This window comes from Alosa alosa, chromosome 2, assembly GCF_017589495.1.
Source record: "Alosa alosa isolate M-15738 ecotype Scorff River chromosome 2, AALO_Geno_1.1, whole genome shotgun sequence".
Lineage (NCBI taxonomy): Eukaryota > Metazoa > Chordata > Actinopteri > Clupeiformes > Clupeidae > Alosa > Alosa alosa.
Genome location: NC_063190.1, coordinates 4,011,854 through 4,031,869, shown reverse-complemented (window position 1 = coordinate 4,031,869; position 20,016 = coordinate 4,011,854). Strand labels below are relative to the sequence as shown.

Sequence of the window (20,016 nt, the reverse complement as noted above, 5' to 3'; positions counted from 1 at the left end):
GAGGAACTGATGGGTCAGTGAGGATAGGAGCAGGCTTCACTCAATTTGTCTATTTTTAAACTTTAAGAGTGCTGGCCTGGATAGTTATACATAAAGAAAATAGAGAGTAGACTATGCATATATTTTTTATTTGCACATACTGCTGGCACAAACGAAAACGCATATGTGCAAATAAAAGAGTATATATGCATAGTGCGGCCTCTCTCCTACTTTCTTTTAGGAACTGAATGGTGAAATGATAGTACTATAACTGGAAATAGAGGTGTGCTTCTGCTAGTGTTCAATAACACATATAAGCTATAAAAAGCGACTGCTTCTGCCAGATATAGATATAAGTGTTCTATGACATGTGACCAACACAAAGAGGAGTCACTACTTTACAGTTTCAATATCAATAAACACTCTCCAATATTGACTTTGGCCTGCCTGGATACAGCACGGCTACAGTATCCAAAAGGAACATCTTTTGTTGTGTATGGCGGTGCATCTATTTTTAATAGAGCTCATACATTTTTTATTCTGTCTCTACATTTTCTAAAAATTTTGGGTTACACAAGCTATAAAATTAAAAACAGAACCTGGTCAAAAAAGCTATTCCTGTTGCAAGCAACAATTAATGATCAATTACATAATACATTGAATAGGCTAGGAGTTCATGTGTATTTTTGTGCTAGCATCAACAGATGGGCTCTGTTAAGCTTCTATGTCTCTCTCTCTCTCTCTCTCTCTCTCTGAGTGATTTTTGCTGAGCACTCGGCCGTTCCACCAATAAAGTCATCAAAAAGCAGACAAATGGCATTAGTGGTCCTAACAGATGTTTCGCTCCGTAAACCCATTTGCCCCGGACAATATGGCAGGGCACAGTCATACTGCCCCCTCTCCCAACACCCACAGTCAAGTAGCGTCTGCCTATTACCCCTCCCTCTCTCACTGACTCTCACTCAAACTCTCCCTCCCTTTCAACAAATCAACACTGAAACGAATTCTGATACAACGCACAAACAAATAAATAAACAGACTGTTACATAATCCAGGTTCCCTATGACTAGACTCCAAGCACAGCACCGGTCCCACTGCTGAGGTGGTAGAAGACAACACTGAAAGAGTGAGATCATTTTAGCAGGGATTCCGGAGTGCTGAAGTTAAGGAAAGGAAAGCTTATTATTAATGTGTATTGGTTTTAGAGAATAAATTATTCACACCATATTTCATTTACCAGCATAATCAGACCTACTGGTTCTTTCCTTTCATGTGTGCCTACACAACTCTCTTTACGTAACCAAACCTTCCAGCGAGACTGAAACTGAACTGCACACCCACCCAACACCTACCCCACCATGCTCCATCCTAACACACTCCACAGCAGGTGCCTTTTTGCTATCAGGATGACATCACTGCTCATAAGCAAGTAAACAGCCGGTGGCAGTCAAGTCAGAGGGCACACTGTATACAAAACCTGCCCACAGCCACAATTTCCTTGTGTTGTGCTTCAATAGATTGAAACTGGGACAAATCTGGGACAAACAGTGATAATTCCTGAATTCCACACGGATGGAAAACAATGTTCAAGCAGATGGATTTCATGTTACATAGTCGGATTACCTAAAGTGATCAACACAAGCTTGGACATCAACAAGGGGGCAACTGTAATCAAACAAAACAAACATACAGCGATCAAATATTTATGCTCAGACGTAGACAAAAACACACTTCCCCCTCAGTGCAAAAACACATACAGCAATTTAAAAAAACAAGAAAAAACACACAAAAACATAAATCCTCAGCGACACAAATCCAGCCACCATCCACTCTTCATACACAAATCTTTGCCCAGACCCCGCGCCCTGACTGTGTCAAATATTCTGCTCATAAGGTGATTAGACATTCGTCTCGGTGAATGAGAGAAGGGCGGAAGAGAGAAAACACGATGGAGTGGTCCAGAGAAACGAATATAAACGTATACGTACTGCTGTAAAGAGTGTCGATCCACGAGAGCCTGGGCAGACCCCGTGTGCTCAAGTGCTCCATCCCGGATCCTGGCGCTTCCTCCAGGGTCGTTCCGTTAACGCGTCCCCTTTTTTCCTCTCGTTACTTCTCCGCTACTCGCTTTCCCTTTCTGGGTCTGGCTCTTGCTCAGTCTCTCGCTGGCTCCTTCTATCTTTGAGCTCTCCAGCTCCTTCTATGCTTTTTTCACGGCTGTCATCTCAGAGCACGAGAAGAGGAGAAAGCCACCTGGGGTGGCGCGGGCTAGACGAGATTGAAAGGAGAGGAGTGCGCAGGAGCCGTCCTCGGTTCCTAACGGCGTCTTCCACATACACACACGCACAGCAGTCACTTGCGCGCGCTGCTACAAGACAACAGGCTGAAGCCTCTTGCACACAGCCAACCGTTGCTAGGCAAGGGAAAGCACTCCCTCTCCCCCGCGCGCTTGCTCTCTCCTTCCCTCACTCCCGGTCTTTTCACTCTCTCTCTCTCCCTCTGACAATCTTTCACGCTGGCTTTCTCGCACGCTGTTTATGTCCTTTTATTAGTTATCCCCTTTATTGAAGATTTGCGTTCTAGTCCTCCTCCTTGTTATAAAATCAAAGGTCTAGGAACGATGTTAGACGGCTCCTTCGTTTTCTGTGCCCAGGTTCAGAAATATCTTAAAAGAGCCTACCTAAAAAAGTGATCAAAAATACAATAACTCCACAGCGCTGTCTTCTCTTTCCTGTTCTTGTGGTCCGTTTTGTTGCTCTGTCCTCTTTTACTCATTCATCAGACTAACATCTATCTCTCTCACTCTCTCTCTCTGATGCTACATTAGCAGTGCTCTCAAGAGGGGTATAGGCTCTGGAGTGATCCTCTCTTACTCCCTACCCACCCATCTCTCCCTCAAAACACCCCCCTTCTCGCTCATCCCTCATCCACATGTTTAGCCCTCTTTCTCAATATATTGGCCACACAAGAGGAGGAATCTGGCCTCTCTGCCAGTCAGCTGCAGGCCTATTCGGAAAGGTTGGTTTGGGAGCAGAAATCAGGGAATATAATATAATAAGGGAACAAATAGAATGCAGAGGAGAAAGGAAGGCAGATAAGACAACAGATCCAAGATTCTTGTATCTTGAATTTAGTCTTATTATAATAACGTTTCTCTCTCTCTCTCTGTGTGTGTGTGTGTGTGTGTGTGTGTGTGTGTGATGACAAAACCATGCCATAGAGGAGGAGATATTTAGGCATGAAAGTGGAGCCATGGGGCAAAATGTGAGAGCTCTCAGATCATGTGGCCGTATGTGACACAAGCAAGCAGATGAAAGGGTGGGATGTGTTTTGATCACCGAAGAGTGGAGAGGTGAATGAAAGAACAGATGCAGCAGGAGAGAGAAACAAGAGGAAAGAATGGAGAAGGTCACAAAGAAAGAAGGGAAGAAGGGAAAAAAGAAGGAAGGAAAGAACAAAAGAAAGAAAGAAGGTCTGAAGGCTGTAGAGCAGGTGTGAGAGGAACGGGTGCACAGGACTGGGACAGATGGGTCCTGTCATCTCCCCCTAGCTGCGTGGTTCCCGTGGCAACAAGCCACATCTTCCTCGCTGACCCCTGTTCATGTTTTCGGAGGAATGCAAAACATGGCAGCTCACAGCCCTCCCATGCTGCCCGGCGAGGTGGGGGGAGAGTGGGGAGGGAGTCCAACGGAGGCAGCCTGTGTCTGGTGACGTTGCCCACGGCGAGGGTCTCCCACAGAGCCCAGGCTCCCCTCTCCACAAAGAGAAAGAGAAAGAGAAACAACACTCCCTGCTCCATCCCCTGAAGATACTGGACCCCTAGACCTACAGTAGTCTTCATAATATAAAGGCCATACAATGGTGCAACAATGATGCCTCCACCTAAGGGCTTCCATGAACTCCAGGCATTTATGTTTGCCGTTTTTTATTTGCTGTTGTTTTTTTTCTTCTTCTTCTTGCTTCCATTGTTTACTTTCCTGGCAGAAAATACCATCACAGGGTTTAAATGCAATTTCAGGGCAGCAAAGTATCCAAAGCATCGTTCATACCTCGAAACCACAACATTCCCATTAACTAAATGCACCCACAAAAACCATCATTAGGATATTATTGCTGAGAATAAGACAAACTGGACTGAAAGTCATTAATTCGTTGAGCAAGTCAATAAATCTTGCTGCTTTATTATTTTTTGGTTATCTCTCTCAGCTGTCTGTTTCATTAGGGGTTGTTTTAATTAGCATTTCCCCGCTCTCTGCGTTTCTGCCTTGTTCCGCAAGGCAGATCTGTCAAGATCATGAAAGAAACACGGGCGAAAATCAGTGTTTACAACCACTTCCTCTCCTGCCTGATAAATATTCCAATTAGCCCGCGTGGAGCACTTGAAAGGGGGGGGTTTCAGAATGAGGGTGAAATTCACGCATCACGCTCCGGGCAACAAAAATATCCCCCAACCAACCAACCCCAGATCTTCAACCCCTACCCCACCCCCTCAAATAAAAAACACCCTCTCCCACCCCACCCCACCCAATCTACCCTTCAGCAGAGGGGAAACCCGGGCAGCAGAACCTCAATTAGGAGACAAAGCTCGAGGAGGATCCCCTGGCAGTCCACTGAGAGGGGCCCGCACGCCTCTTTGTCCGCCCACAAAGGAGCTGATTAATGTGGCAGCTGGAAGCGAATAGCAACACATTACATACAGTACATACATGCACACCCGGACACACACACACACACACACACACACACACACACACACACACACACACACACAGCCAACTGATCCAGCCAGGTCACTCTAAAACAACTGCGTATCAGCAATTAAAACTGGAGGTTCATGCACACTGTTTGTGTGTGTGTGTGTGTGTGTGTGTGTGTGTGTGTCAGGTCAGTCTAAGTGGAAATCCATTGAACAATCCATTCTGAATGCACCTCAGGGCACAGATCACGTCCACTCTCTCGTCAGTCTCACTCTGAATTTCTTACTGTGAATACATACAAGTGGCTGGATATAATGCTAATGCATACACTGGAGACCAACACACACACACACACACACACACACACACACACAAACACACTGTCAGAGAGCAGCCAATGTGGAGGGGTGGGGTGGAGCGGGCAGAAGAAACAGAGAGAGAGAGAGAGAGAGAGAGAGAGAGAGAGAGAGAGAGAGAGAGAGAGACAAAGGCCCTCGGAGCTCTCTTCAGCCTGGAGACAAGTGGCTGCTCATCAAAAATGAATCGGCGGGAGGAAAGCAGTTCCTTTGTCTGAGATCTGGGACGCTGGCTGCGGCTTCCGCACTCCATGTCAGCACAGCTCTGCCAGAGGAAGACGTGTGTGTGTGTGTGTGTGTGGCATCACTCCTGCCATCTCCGCTAACCCTTACATATGTGAGAGGGCATCAGAGGCCGTGAACCTTTGGGAGACTATTTGATGTGACAGGCCAACAAAATAAACGCATGCACATGGCACACACACACACACACACACACACACACACACACACACACACACACACACAGCCACAGCGAGGGGAGTCTGATTTGTGATGACACACACACACAAAAACACACACACACACATGCACTAGCACGAAGATTGCAGAAAGAAACACAGCAGTCACACATTCAGACACAAACACACACGTGTGTCCTGTGGTTTTCATCCTGCCACGTCACAAGCTAGCAACATGAAATATTCAGCTTGGTCATGCTGGGTAGTAAAAAGCCTCATTAATGGCCTCTCATGCATACTGGTTCATCATACTCATTAAGAGCAGGAACCTGCTCACACGGCTTCACAGCTACACACACACACACACACACGCTTGTACACACAAGGATATGGATACACACACACTAACACATTCCCTCAAATGTATGTACACACATAGACATAGGGTTGACATATACAGTACACTCAAACCAGCACTTACGCGCACATATACACACTCTCTCTCTTCTCTCAGACAGACACACACACACACACACACATCAAAACACAGTCTGGCATTTCACACTGCTGCTGTGCTAGTGTGGCCACTTGCCAGGGTCTAAATGCCACTCACATAACACACATCAAGCCCACTGCAGTGTCTGAAGTCTTCAGGCTGTGAAGCTGGCCTGTGATGAGACAACCTTTCGCCTGTGGAAAAGTCCCCCCCAGAAACACACACACACACACACTCTCTCACACACACGCTCTCCCACACACACTCTCTCCCACACACACTCTCTCCCACACACACTCTCTCCCACACACACTCTCTCCCACACACACACTCTCTCACACACACACTCTCACACACACACACTCTCACCTATATCTTACACCTCTGTGCGAAGCAATGGGAGCTATAGCTCTGATGGATGAAGTAACATGTGCGTGTGTCCCAGCACTGGACCTGAGAGAGGACCTGAAAGAAGGCCACCGACCTCCCAGGAGTAGGGACGGATCAGCTTTCCCTCCTGATGCTGCCCTGGCTCGGGGTGAGCTCAGGGCAACCATCTGCTAGACTGTCTCACACACACACACACACACACACACACACACACACACACACGTGTCTGTGTCCCTGCGTGCAAGGATGGACACTGATACAGCACAACAGACGTTCTTCTCCTCCTGCACACAATCTGTCCCTCCATCAGGATCCACTAGGGAACGAAGAGGGAGAACAGCATCATAGGTTAGATGCCTTACCATGTCCCTCCCACCATTTCCATGCTATTCCATTCTATAGTATATACAGCTCTAGAAAAAAATAACGACTGAAAAAAGAAAGACATTTTTCTGATGTCTGAGTCATATTCAAATTTGCAGTGGTCTCTTAATTTTGAATATGACCGTCAGCTCATTCAAATGTCATTTAGAAACCGTAGGATGACAGTGGTCTCTTAAATTTTTTCCAGAGCTGTATGTATTCATGTCTCCTCATCCTTCGGAAAACCCCAGCATGCATTGCTCTTCCCCCACGCCTGTCCTGTGTACACACACAAACCACTTCAACTCATCATCCCAGACAGAACCTCTTCTTCTCAAATCTCCACTACGGCCAAAACACACACCGTCCGCCAGCAAACACTGAGTCCAATCCAGTGTCCAAACAGAGGATATGACCTCCACTACACGCAGTGACTGTGTGGACAATGATAACAGCCGCCATCAGCAGCCCGACCAGAGAGAGTCATCAGGCCTCATAAAGAGGACACATATAGACCTGTTACTATCATTGGGGGGGTGGGGATGCAGTTAACCTCTGCAGGTCAGGTTTGTGGGGGGGGGGGGTGGAGGGTGGAGGGGGGGGGCTGGCCAGCGGAGGCCACACTGCTGCATAATTAAGCAGGGCAGGAGAGGTGGCCGCATCCACTTAGCCAGGGCTCCCGCAAACAGGGAGACAGCCAATCAGAGGGACAGCAGGAGGAGGGGAGTGGAGGAGTGGGAAAGAGGGAGAGGGGATGACCAGAGAGAGAGAGAGAGAGAGAGAGAGAGAGAGAGAGAGAGAGAGAGAGAGAGAGAGAGAGAGTGAGTGTGTGTGTGTGTGTGTAGAGTAATTAGCCCATGAGCACAGCAGCCAATCACAGCTTTCGGCCTCTGTGGAGTCTGTTCTGCCCAGAAACCCCCTGTACCCCACTACACACACACACACGCACGCACACGCACACACACGCACACGCACATATACACACACACACATATACACACACACACACATATACACACACACACACACACACACACACACACATATACACACACACACACACACACACACACAGACACACACAGACACACACACACAGCACATATACATATACACATACACACACAAACACACACACCCCGCCTGTCTGCCCTCCGGCCCACTCTGTCAGTGCTATCTCCCTGAGGGTGGGTGGTGATGGGTGTGTGTTAAGTGTGCGTGTACATGTGTGTATGTGCGTGTGTATGCACATGTGTGTCTGTGTGAGTGTACATGTGTGTATGTGTTTTTTTCCCTCTGTGTGTGTGTGTGTGTGTGTGTGTGTGTGAGAGTGTGTGTGTCTCTTCTGCTTGCTGTGACTGCTCTTCCAGTGAACTCTCGGCACTCCCCCCGACCCAAAACACACCCCTACTCCACTCCCCCCAACATCCAACCACCACCACCCCACACCCACACCCAGCCCAACCCCCTACGCCCAAAGGCAAGCTCCACCACTGGCCTCTTGCATGGCACTGCCCCCACCCCCTCGACCCTCGCCTGCTCCTCTGCAGTGCCCCTGGTCCTGGAGCCTGGCTGGCCGTGGTGGGCTCTGTGGTAGTGGCCGTGGCCGTGGCAGTGCCAGGCCTTATCTGCTCCAGATGAAGGCACAGGCAGCCAGGAGCCACTGAAGCAGACACTGACAGACAGTAAGGGGGGGAGGGGGTGATGGCTGCTGCTGCTGGCCTTCTTCTTCTTACATAAAGGAATGCACTCGCACTCACATTCACACACACACAGACATGGATAGATAGTAGTGCTGTCAAACGATTAAAATTTTTAATCACGATTAATCGCTGAATTCCTATAGTTAATCACGATTAATCACATATTTTATCATATGATTAAAATTCTATTATTTTGCATTTCTGAACTTTCCAGGAGTCCATATTAACAATAAAGCAATTGTTGTGTATCTTGACTGGGAAATGAAAAAGTAAATGAAAGCAAAGCAAGTTACTTTATTAACTGAACTTTAAGAGGTCTATTTGATCATTTCAAATCAAATTTCAAAAGATGTGCAGCAGACAGACCTGAGGCAACACAATATATTCTTCAGAAATATAGCTGATATAAACTGAAATAAATGCTACCGCTGAAGTGCATGCACAAAATGTAGGCCTACACACATTATAAAGGGCATAACAAACAGACAATATTATATTCGTACTATATTCATTATCTTTGAGTTCAGTTGAAAATAAGGAACTTTTCAACATGAGTGCATTGCGATTTAGCACTTACCATAATATCCCATGCAAAACGGTTGGCTTGCTAGCTAGCTAACTGTGGAACTTCAGTATAATATAGCCAATTATCTCACCTACTTGTAGGAAATAGGCTACGTTCATATTACAAGTAATAGAATGAATGTATGACTTATGTTTAGTTGATGTTATGACATGTAAAGTTAAGCTTGCTGAACTTAATTTTAGTCAGCCACGGGCCGTTTGAATGTGCCTATCCATACATTCGTGACACTCCTGTTAGTAAACTGGAAAGAGCAAAACATAGGAACATGGTGACGTTAATCCCATAAACACACAGATAACTCTTACACCAACCTTATTTTGTGCCTTTTGTTCGTCTTTGTTTTAAGATTTAGTAAGTATACTATAAGCCCTTTTCGCTCCCGACTTTGATGCAACAGGTTTCCATTATATCAGTCATCTTTCCCTTAAAAGGGGGCGTGTACGTGCAGCACATACAACGTTCCATTCCATTCATCAGTGCGTATTGTTTAGTTTCCGGTCTAGCTAGATCCAGTGTGGTGTTGTAGTTGTTCTAACGTTACTAGTTGTTGCAACAGCATGTGAAAAAACTACAAAGTTTGTTACACCAAAGTTAATCTCGCGATAAAAAAATTGACGCCGTTAAAATAGGTTAACATTAACGCCGTTAATAACGCGTTTAACTGACAGCACTAATAGATTGTAACACTTAAAAACGTCCACATGCCTATTGGTCCTTCTGAACAACCCCCCCCCCCCCCCACACACACACACAGACACACACAACCATACAGAAGACTCTCACTCACACACACACACTCTCTGAGGCCATCCTTAAAAATATTTTTGTTTGCAGTAACAGCCAAAAAAAATAAAAATGGGTCGGTAGGTAGGTCAATATTTTTTTTCAAGATTCAAAGTTCAATTTTGGTCATGGTGATTCGTGGGAATGAATTTACACAAATGTGTATATCGTGGACGTGAACTGACTGGGTCTTCAACCCGTGCCTTCAGGCGCACCATTGCAAACATCATTCTGATGCAGGTTATATAGACCAGCCTTTCAAAACTTCTTTGACCTGAGGCCCGGTCATGGCAGACTTTTTTGGGTCATAGGGCTCATCTACATGTACCCAGAAAAGAAGGCTACAATAGCTCTTGGCCACGTTATATTGAAATTTGACTATACAATACTCAATGCTATACAGTATATTATACAGTCTCTGCTCTGTTTCTAAGGAAGTTCAAAAAACAACGTCGTTCTATTAAGTTTAGTTAAATAAATAAATAGCCTTCCAACAGGTTGAAGCGGAGCTTTGATACCAACGTTATCGATTAGTTTCAGTTTCTCGCAAGAGACGCCATTGAATGAATGCTCATACCACCACTTGGTGTAGGGCTCCATGTTTAATGACATCGATAGCAGAAACGTTTGTTTTCTTTTTCGATCGATCCGCGGTTTCTTGATCAACTGCGCAGCAAATTATCATGGGATGAAGCATCGGCCTAATTTCCTCCACGACTCAGCATGAACCAGCAGTCTCCATGTTATGGACCCATATTTCGAGAAATGCTGAATAGACCACAACCAATTTCAATACTCGGACACGGTCACCGCTAGACTAGGGGAGAAGGGATGAGAAAAGATCTGGCCACAGTTCTTCCAGAACTTCGTGCCAAGTAAAAGCGTTATCAGTTTGTGTGAATGAACGAAGCCTAGGCCATAGTGTGACATGCGTAAAACCAATGGTGTAGAGATGGCGCCAAGTGAGCCACGGAAAGTGAATTTATATTCACAATACTTGGGCCTACTAAAATAAATATTATTTTATTGCATTTTGTATTGGTTGTTTAGAGTAAAAAACAATCGGTCGGTATTAACGCAAAAGTTTACAACCGCAACGGGTCGGACTAAAAGGGGAAAAATAAATATTGGGTCCGGTTCTAAATTGACAGGGTCGGTCGGGTTACGCAAACTTAAAAATATTTTTAAGGATGGCCTGAAATTGCATACATACATACATACTGTACACACACAGAGCAGGAGGCAGACAGCTTTGTTTCCACATCAGTGCCTCCATCACCAGGAGTCCTGAGGAGGCAGACAGAGCGTGAAAGTGTATGAGAGAGAGAGAGAGAGAGAGTGAGAGAGAGAGAGAGAGATACAGAGAGAGAGAGGGAGGGAGAGAGAGGGGGAGAGAGAGAGAGAGGGAAAGAGGAGGGGGCCACTAAATTAATGCCACCATCCAGTAAACACAGCCCTTAGAACCTGCACAGGGAAGAAAGAAAACATCCCCATGTTCCGCACCACTGCTAATCTCCCAATCCCATCCGGATTAGCTCGCCTCCACCACCCTCCTCTGGCACACCCACAGCTCCTCCACGCCACCTCGGCTGAGTTAGCGGGAAGAAAGGAGAAGCCACACCAGGCTGCATTACTGCTGTAAAAACACCGCCACTGGCAGCTGACAAAGAGGGTTTACTGATTATTACACAATAACTGCAGCTGGTGATCAATTAATCAGTCAGGACTGAATCCACTCCCAAGACAATCTAATCTCAAATGAATCTCCAGAAGACTAAATAGACACAAGAGATATACACTAGTTAGGTGTGTATGAATCGGAGTCTCAGCATATCAGCTTGGCTTCCCTGCATCAGTGATGGCAAAGGAATAATTGCTCCTGGTGTTCAGAGGCACAGACTGGGCCTCTAGGCTGTGTGAGTGTGTATGTGTGTGTGTGTGTGTGCGTGCATGTGCATGTCAGGTGAGGGGGCTGGGTGGGTTGCATTTATTAGAACAGACACACCACATCCTCTTCTGGGCAAAAACCAACAAGGCTCATCATGGACAACTCGTGTCTCACACACACACACAATAAGGATGCATATAAAGACACATCATTTTCGGCCTCTCCCCTCCCCCATCCTCTCTCTTTCCCTCTCCCTCCTCCTGGCTGCTTGTATGTTCTCTCAATCTCTTTCTTCATTTCTTTGTCTGGCATCTCTCTCTCTCTCTCTTTTTCTTTGTACAGAGCCAGTTCATGATGTGTTTTTTTCACCCTCTCTACCCCAGTGCATCTCCCGCTTCCTCTCATCTCTCTCTCTCTAGGAGCTAGGGTCCAAATAGAAGGCATCATTAAATACTTCTGCCTCATTCCCACTCTCTGTCACACACACACACACACACACACACACACACACACACACACACACACACACACACACACACCTGAAATACTTCTCATATAAATCCTCATTAAGGCCAGTTCAAACATTCAATTACTTAGAGATACATAACATATATTTGCTGTGTAATCTGTAAATCTGTATAAGACAGTGTACTTCAGTAGCTTGTGTTTATTTGCAGTATTGCTAATAATGTGTATTTGTGAGGGCAAGAGCATGTGTGTGCATTTGTGTACAATATCTTTGAGAAGTGATCCTGATAAACACTGGATGAGGAGGACACCTTAACAGATCAGTGGTAATGAGGGGCCAAAACGGCGTTATTTACACTAGCAGCCCTTTACTTCACTCTGTTGGGTTTGGACAGTAATGGTGCTCATCCAAAACCCCCAAAAGCTTGATGTAAAAGTGTATGATGAGCAAGGAGAGCATAAGAGTGTGCATGTGTGTGTGTGTGTGTGTGTGTGTGTGTGTGTGTGTGTGTGTGTGTGTGTGTGTGTGTGTGTGAGAGAGAGAGTTAGTTACGGTACATAGGTCAGCAGCCACGCACTGTCCACCACCACCCCTCGGTCTCCTTTGTCATCGTCCAATTAGCAACCCCTTCCCAGCAGGACCAGCGGAACTGAAGCCCCCACTGGCTCTCAGCTGCCCCTCCATCACACACACACACACACACACAGGCTGTATATCTTGACTCTCTGATAACCCTTTGTGTGTCTAAAGCACAGACAGGCCTAAGCTAAGTTCCATGTTCTTTAAGAATGAGAGGGAGAAATAGGGAGGAGGAGGAGAGAGAGAGAGAGACAGAGAGAGAGAAAGAGAGAAAAGGAAGTGAGAGAGTGCTGTGCCCGGATGTCTGTGGCGTGTGAGTGCGTTGGCACGTTCCGTGCCGACCAAAATCACTTTGATCTATTGAGGTCAGACGCAGCATCCTGGAAGTGGCATGCGATTGGACAGAGAGTAGATGGGAAACTCCCACCCCTCTCACACACACACACATACACACACACACACACACACACTCACATGCGCATACTTGCACCGCACACTCACACACATGTACACACACATGCCCTCTGCCTGATGATTTATTCATGCCGTTTGGATTTCATTAGTATTTGTTTTCATGCAGAAATCTACGTTTGACCTATTTCATCTCTGTCTATATGGCAGTGGTTTCACACATACAAACACACACATACAAACACTAACACACACACACACACACACACATACAAACACTAACACACACAAACACACATACTGTACACACAAACACACAAAACCAAAATGCACACAGGCAGAAAGAAAATGAGTGAAACAGAGAACTCCTCTGCACATCCTTTTGCATATAATGTGAAATGTGTTCTCTGTGGACTCCGTACACCAGTCAGACCATCTCAGTCACTAGCCCAAGTCACTGAAGCACTGGCCTAATAACCCTAAACCGTTTGACAGGGCAGCAGAGACAGAAGACTAATAGACCTGCATTAACCCCCAAAGACACACGCACACAGAGAGGGTGAGAGACTGACACCCTGAGAGAGGGAGAGGGAATGGAAGAAGGGAGGAAGAGAGAGGTACATAAACAAGAGAAGCAGGACCTGGGATGGAGAGATGGAGAATGGGAGGGGAGCCAGGGAAAGGGGCAAAGGAGAGGAGGAGGAGGAGGAGGAGGAGAAGAAACACCTTGATCAAGAGCAAATTGCTTTTCCAAAACATCAATCATAGCATAACCGCGGGCTACTGGCCCACCACAGGAGATTGAAGTCCATTCGTCAAGGCGCTCCCTGGACTGGGTCCAGTTAGTGCAGACCATCAAGCAGTGGAACGCTCCGCCACCCTCTCAATGGTCAGCACCATAACATCAACACAAGCCCAGAGTCAAAACACTTCAATACATTCACATTAGCTGTTCTCTACCGCCCCCTAGTGAGTAAGACAAATGTGTATGTGTATTTACAAATGGTAAATGTGCTCTAAACATTATTCACAAAGAATGATTGTCTAAAATGAACAAATAACTAACAAATAACAATAATGGTACTAGTTTAACCTCTCTTATATACAGGGTACTCAAATATTAGAGACAAACGATGGGTGGTCTCCAAATGACCAAAATCTGTTCCAATTATTAGCTCACATGAACATGAAGTGCCACAGGTGTGAGAAAGAACTCAGTGGGATAATAATGTCACCACGGATTTACACAAAAATATCAAATAAAACTGCTGTGATGAGGTTCATTACACTGGGGACAAATAAGTGTGCTGCCTTAAAGAAACATCCCTGGCAAGTAGCAATTGAAAATGCCTAGTGCTGGTGGTTATGTCAAATAAGGGATCTATAACAAGGCCTGCGACTCTGCCCATGCCATGCCACAGTGCCCCCTCAGTATAGTGTCCAGATGAGTCAAATGTCCAGACCCTCAAAGGCTGATAATGGACAAAGGAGGGTGTGGGCGGGAGAGCTGAGTGCTAGCGGGGGGCCACATCTGTGAGACATGCGTCACCCAGACAGAGAGGTCAAGATGAGCTGACTCTTTAACTATTAGGTCTGGGACTCAGCCTATTGTGTTACCAAGGATAATGGATGCAATTACTGGCATTGTGCGCACACACCATCCACGCAGTACGCACTATACATGTACACTACACACACGCCCACGAAAACGCTCTCACAGTCTGGCATGAGCCCAAGCAGAGATGACTAGAACCAGCATTCAAGGCTTCTGCTTTTCTAGCTTAGGATCTGCTGTCACAATCAGTCATGATGAATCAGTTCTTACTCACAGACATCAACCGGTGCTTTTATCACTACGTGTGTTTCCTGGCACCCAGCTCACAAAGATAAATGGCAGGACCAAAAAACAAAAAAGCTGTTGACCTAAATGAGAAAATAATGGCTTCATGGCTTTAGAATGTAGGTGTGGAGCAGGCGCACCTGCAGAGGAGGGGGACTGGGGTTAATCATTACTGAGTGGACCGGACACCTGCTGCTCACTCGTTACGAACGCTAAACATGCCGTGTGGCGTGAAGAACACAATCAATTTATACCATCACACTCTGCTACGCTATAAACATCAGATAGCTTAGACAGCTATTTCAGATCATCTCCAATCACTTTTGCCATTATAGATAGCAATCTCTATTGGTGCCTAAACTACTTAGGCCCTGCCTAAAAAACATTTAAACTACTTTTAAGTATTTTGTTTGAGAAATGTTCCTTCTAAAAATATCTTACAGAATCTTTTAGCAATGGGGAAGGGTAAACAGTATGAAAGGGTTGAACTGTTTCTTATACCAGCCACACACATTTCACCAGAGAGAGAGAGAGAGAGAGAGAAGAGAGCTAAGAGAAAAGAGAGAGAGAGAGAGAGAGAGAGAGAGAGAGAGAGAGAGAGAGAGAGAGAGAGGGAAAGAGAGAGAACCACATGTACTCTTTGAGTGCTCTAAAGCTCTGAGTATCACAGTGAGTGCAAGCACTGCAAATCTGACAGGCTGCTTGTTCCCCATTTCACCTGGTCCAGACGAGGAAGTGAAAATGATGAGGAAAACAAAGGAATGCGGAAAAAGAGCCACTGACCACCTTAAACTCTGCCCAATACAGCCAATCAGTGTGTGCGTTTGTGTGTTTGTGTGTGCATGTGAGTGTATTCAGTGAGAGAAACAGCATTACACAGAGCCACTGTGAATGCCACTCTGTGACATTAAATGGAGACCAGTTCCACACACAACAGCTTTGCTGTATGGCTCCCCATTCATTACACAGAGAGAGTAGTGACCTTTGTCCAACGCTACCACTGAGGGATTCACCCCTGTCGAAAGGAGCATGGCTTTCATAGTGCTCACAACCTACGTGATCCGTCATCAAATACCACAAAACTGATGGGGGGGGTGCTAACGCACAGGGTCCCCCGTCATGAGGACCACTCAGTAGCGAATCTGACGTACAACACCCTTCTCACTTTCAACCAAGTTGGAACTTTTAGCCGTTAATGAGTAAGCCTTTTCCGTAAGTCTTTTCCTGTGAGCGGGGCGTCTGAGACAAATCCACCGTTTCCTGACCTCAAACTGTTGAGGTGTAGCACAGCTGGGAGAAAGGCGAGAAGTCAAAACCTGTCCCCCCTCCACAGAGACCACAATGGTCAGCCCCTTTTGACAGGTTTCCATGGCAGCCGAAGCAGGCTGTCAGTTAGCTTGATCGGTGTGGTTTATCTAGAGCAAGATTGCTAGGAGGTGTGTGTGTGTGTGGGGGGTTGTGTATGTATGAGTGACTGACTGACTGAGTGTGTGTGTGTGAGAGAAAGAGAAACAGAAAGAGAGAAAGATACAGAGGGAAATATAGAGTGAAAAACAGAAAGATACAAAGAGAGCTACTAACAGGCTGTATGAAATAAGATAAGAGAGAGATAAGTAAGCCATTTTAAAAAGGATTAGTTGGTTGTGAGTTTAAAAACACTGCAATGTTATGACTGAATAGACCAGGTATTCGGAAAACAACAGCAAAGAACTTTAAACAAAGCTCACCAGACATCTGAATCATATTTTTACACCCAAACAAAGTTAGAGTCGTCTATCTCGTAGTGCAACTGTGAATTTGCAGCACCCTGTCATGTGTCAGGCCTTTCACAACACTGCCTGCACCACTGACTCTAGGCTACACAGGGCGCAGAACTCAAGTCTTCTGTTCATGTAGCGTCTGCTGCAACAAATAGCCTCCACTATGATCAAAGGAACTGGCTACACCAGACGTGATACGTTCAAAAAAATTAGACCAGTCCTCTAAAAACATATTTATGCTACGCAGCGGAGCGCTTCAGGTACGGAACGGAGTACTTCAGTTACTTTCCCGGTGGAGCCTCCCTGTTAGAAGTGATTGCCCTCAGGGAGAGTAGCCCGACACTGCCATTGGAACCAGAGCCGTACATAGATCTCTCAATACGGCTCTGTTTGGAACCTGTATTAGTCTGAAGATAAAGAATGCTGAAAGGCCATTCATTCACAATAACAACAACTCACAGTATGAAAACAGAGGATCAAGTATGATAAAATATGGGCAAATTATAGATCTTTTTTTTTTTTACCAAAAAACTTTTCAACCAAATGAACTGAGGTAGGGTGTGTGAAAAAAAGGGTTGGTCAATGCTGTGGGTTCTAGATGTACAATTTAAAGAATAACTAGATGTACCGCAGAGCGGTACAAAATATGACCGCCACCCAGTCCAGCACATTTTTTCCACAAAAATAAATCACGCTGAAAGGCCTATATGATTCTAACTGTCTCACTAAATTGCATTATCCACACTCAATTCTCACTGGTATCTGCTAGACAACAAGTACCAAAACATGATTAGTTCATAGATTTCACATGTAAAATTCATTTTATACAACCCGACCCCCTTGCTTGTGTGTTTGTCTGCGTATGTGTGTTTGTGAATGTGCATGCATGCGTACATGGTGTCTACTGTGTGAGTATGTGTCATAGTATGATTACTGTGAATGTATGTGTGTGCGTGTGTATCTGTTTATGCACATGTGTGCACATGGAATGGGTTAACATGACCCCTGGAGGCAAACATACAAACATACATCATCCTAGGCCCTACGGTTCTCAAGATATTCACAGAAAACTGTGTCTGCCCTACCCTCGTTTCGGGGGGTCCAGTCCAGCGGGGGGCTACAGATCAAAACTAAAAAACGATGGTTCCATGCTATCCATGTGGGGTTACATGCCCACCAAGTTTCGTGTACCCCGGTCTTTCAGTATCCTAGGAATCCTTGTTCGGTCACTAAATGTACACATAAATCATTTTATTGTAAGGCCCCCCATGAACGAAAGTTCACAAAACTTGGCATGCATTCGAAGGTGTCATAATGATCCTACACTTTCAATTTTCGCGGCAGTTTTGACCATGTCAGCCAGAGATATTGTGATGACAACACCTAATTTTGGCTTTTAATTTAACTAGGTGGCGCTATACATGAAATAAGTGGTAATGGGATGGGTTGACATGCCCCCTTAAGACCAACATAAAAAAAAGGTGGACCTCCTAGGCCCCACGGTTCTCGAGATATTCACAGAAAACTGTCTCCGCCACCTACAGGCCAGTTGGTGTATAGTAACATAAATTAATTTATTGTGTGGCCCCCCATGAACGGAATTCCACGAAACTTGGTGTGCATTCAGAGGGTGTCATAATGATCCTACACTTCCAATTTCGTGCAGTTTTGACTATGTTAGGTCACAGATATCTGCGATTACAACACCTCATTTTTACTTTTTTGTGTTTAACTAGGTGGCGCTATACATGAAATGAGTGGTTATGGAATGGGTTGACATGGCCCCTTGAGCTCAACATACAAAAAAAAATGGTCCTCCTAAACCCTACAGTTCTCGAGATATTCGCAGAAAACTGTGTCTCCTTTCGGGGGGTCCAGTCCAGCGGGGAGGCTACAGATTAAAACGAAAAACGATGGTTCCATGCTATCCATGTGGGGTTACATGCCCACCAAGTTTCGTGTACCCCGGTCTTTCAGTGTCCCGTAATCCTTGACGGAAATTTGGACATGCGAAAAAATGCGGCGGTCATAATGAGTGCATGAGTACCAAATGCATACATAAGTTTATCATATGTTCAATGTCACTCGTTTCACATTTTTTTCCAAATCTAGAGCCTTATAGACTTTTCATGGTTCATTTGTGTTGAGAACATGGTTGTCTTCTGTCCTACAAAGTTTGAATGAATAATACTTTTATTCATACATTTAAAAAGACGTTGCGGAGAACTAAGGAACAAACAGGATAAGTAACACACACACAGGCAAACACCAACATCTCCACTCCCCACTGTACAGATGGACGACATGAAAATGGAAGCATATAAAATGAGTCACTTAAGGTGTCACATTTCTGTGCAAGGCACCTCCTGTACCATTTGCATACTCTAGGACACACGCGCAGTCGCATACACGCACACACACACACACACACACGCGCGCGCACACACACACACACACACACACATACACACACAGAGAGAGAATCTAAATGCATACAGGACGGGAGGATGAGAACTATAGCGGTCTAAAAAATTTTGCTTTGTAGGATATTCAAACTTTTTCCAGATATTTCCTCATTCCATTCATGACACACGGCCTTAAACCAACAAAAAAAAAAAAAACATAAATACACACACTTCCTCTAATATAACTGGCAAAGTGGAAAGTTTAAAGTCTAACTAAAACATTGCATTTAAATTGGACAGGAAGCTAATATTATTTAAAACTATTTATCTAAGATCAGAACAAGCAAACTCACATTCAGAGACAGGTGAAGACTACCAACAGGCCACAGCCTTCATTGAATTCTCACCTATTTCATATTCCCTGCTGGTCAAATATAGTTCACGGTTTTCTACATACTGTAACAGTATATTTTTTAATGGACATGTTTTATTGTTTTGGATTTAGTAAAGCTAGACATTTTCTTAAGCGAGTGTCCACATGGTCAGGTTCTGATGGGGCCCACCCTCTCTATTGAGCTGGTTCTGATGGGGACCACCCTCTCTACCCTCACTGTTGAGCTGGTTCTGATGGGGCCCACCCTCTCTATTGAGCTGGTTCTGATGGGGCCCACCCTCTCTACCCTCTCTGTTGAGCTGGTTCTGATGGGGCCCACCCTCTCTATTGAGCTGGTTCTGATGGGACCCACCCTCTCTGTTGAGCTGGTTTCTGTGCTGCTAGGTCAGTGTGTGGAGAGCTGGAACAGCCCTTGGTTAGGGGCAGATATGTAGAGACGCAGCAGGACAGGTCATGGTCAGGTGATTCATCCTCTTCAGATTTAGCAGCTCTTCTGTCCTACTAAGGGAGGAAGTC

General features: G+C 45.4%; 1 protein-coding gene across 2 annotated transcripts in view; it reads right to left on the bottom strand.

Moving 5' to 3' along the window:
• The window catches only part of abr (ABR activator of RhoGEF and GTPase), a 136,522-nt gene that overhangs the window by 112,519 nt on the left and 3,987 nt on the right, over window positions 1-20,016 (bottom strand). The window contains exon 1 of one of the 2 annotated variants that reach the window (XM_048270619.1): window positions 1,968-2,503. The exons of the other annotated variant lie outside the window; for it this stretch is intronic. Coding sequence (XP_048126576.1) covers window positions 1,968-2,028 — 61 coding nt within the window. The 5' untranslated portion in view covers window positions 2,029-2,503. Of the gene's footprint in view, window positions 1-1,967; window positions 2,504-20,016 lie in introns of those variants that run through there. 2 annotated transcript variants of the gene reach the window in all.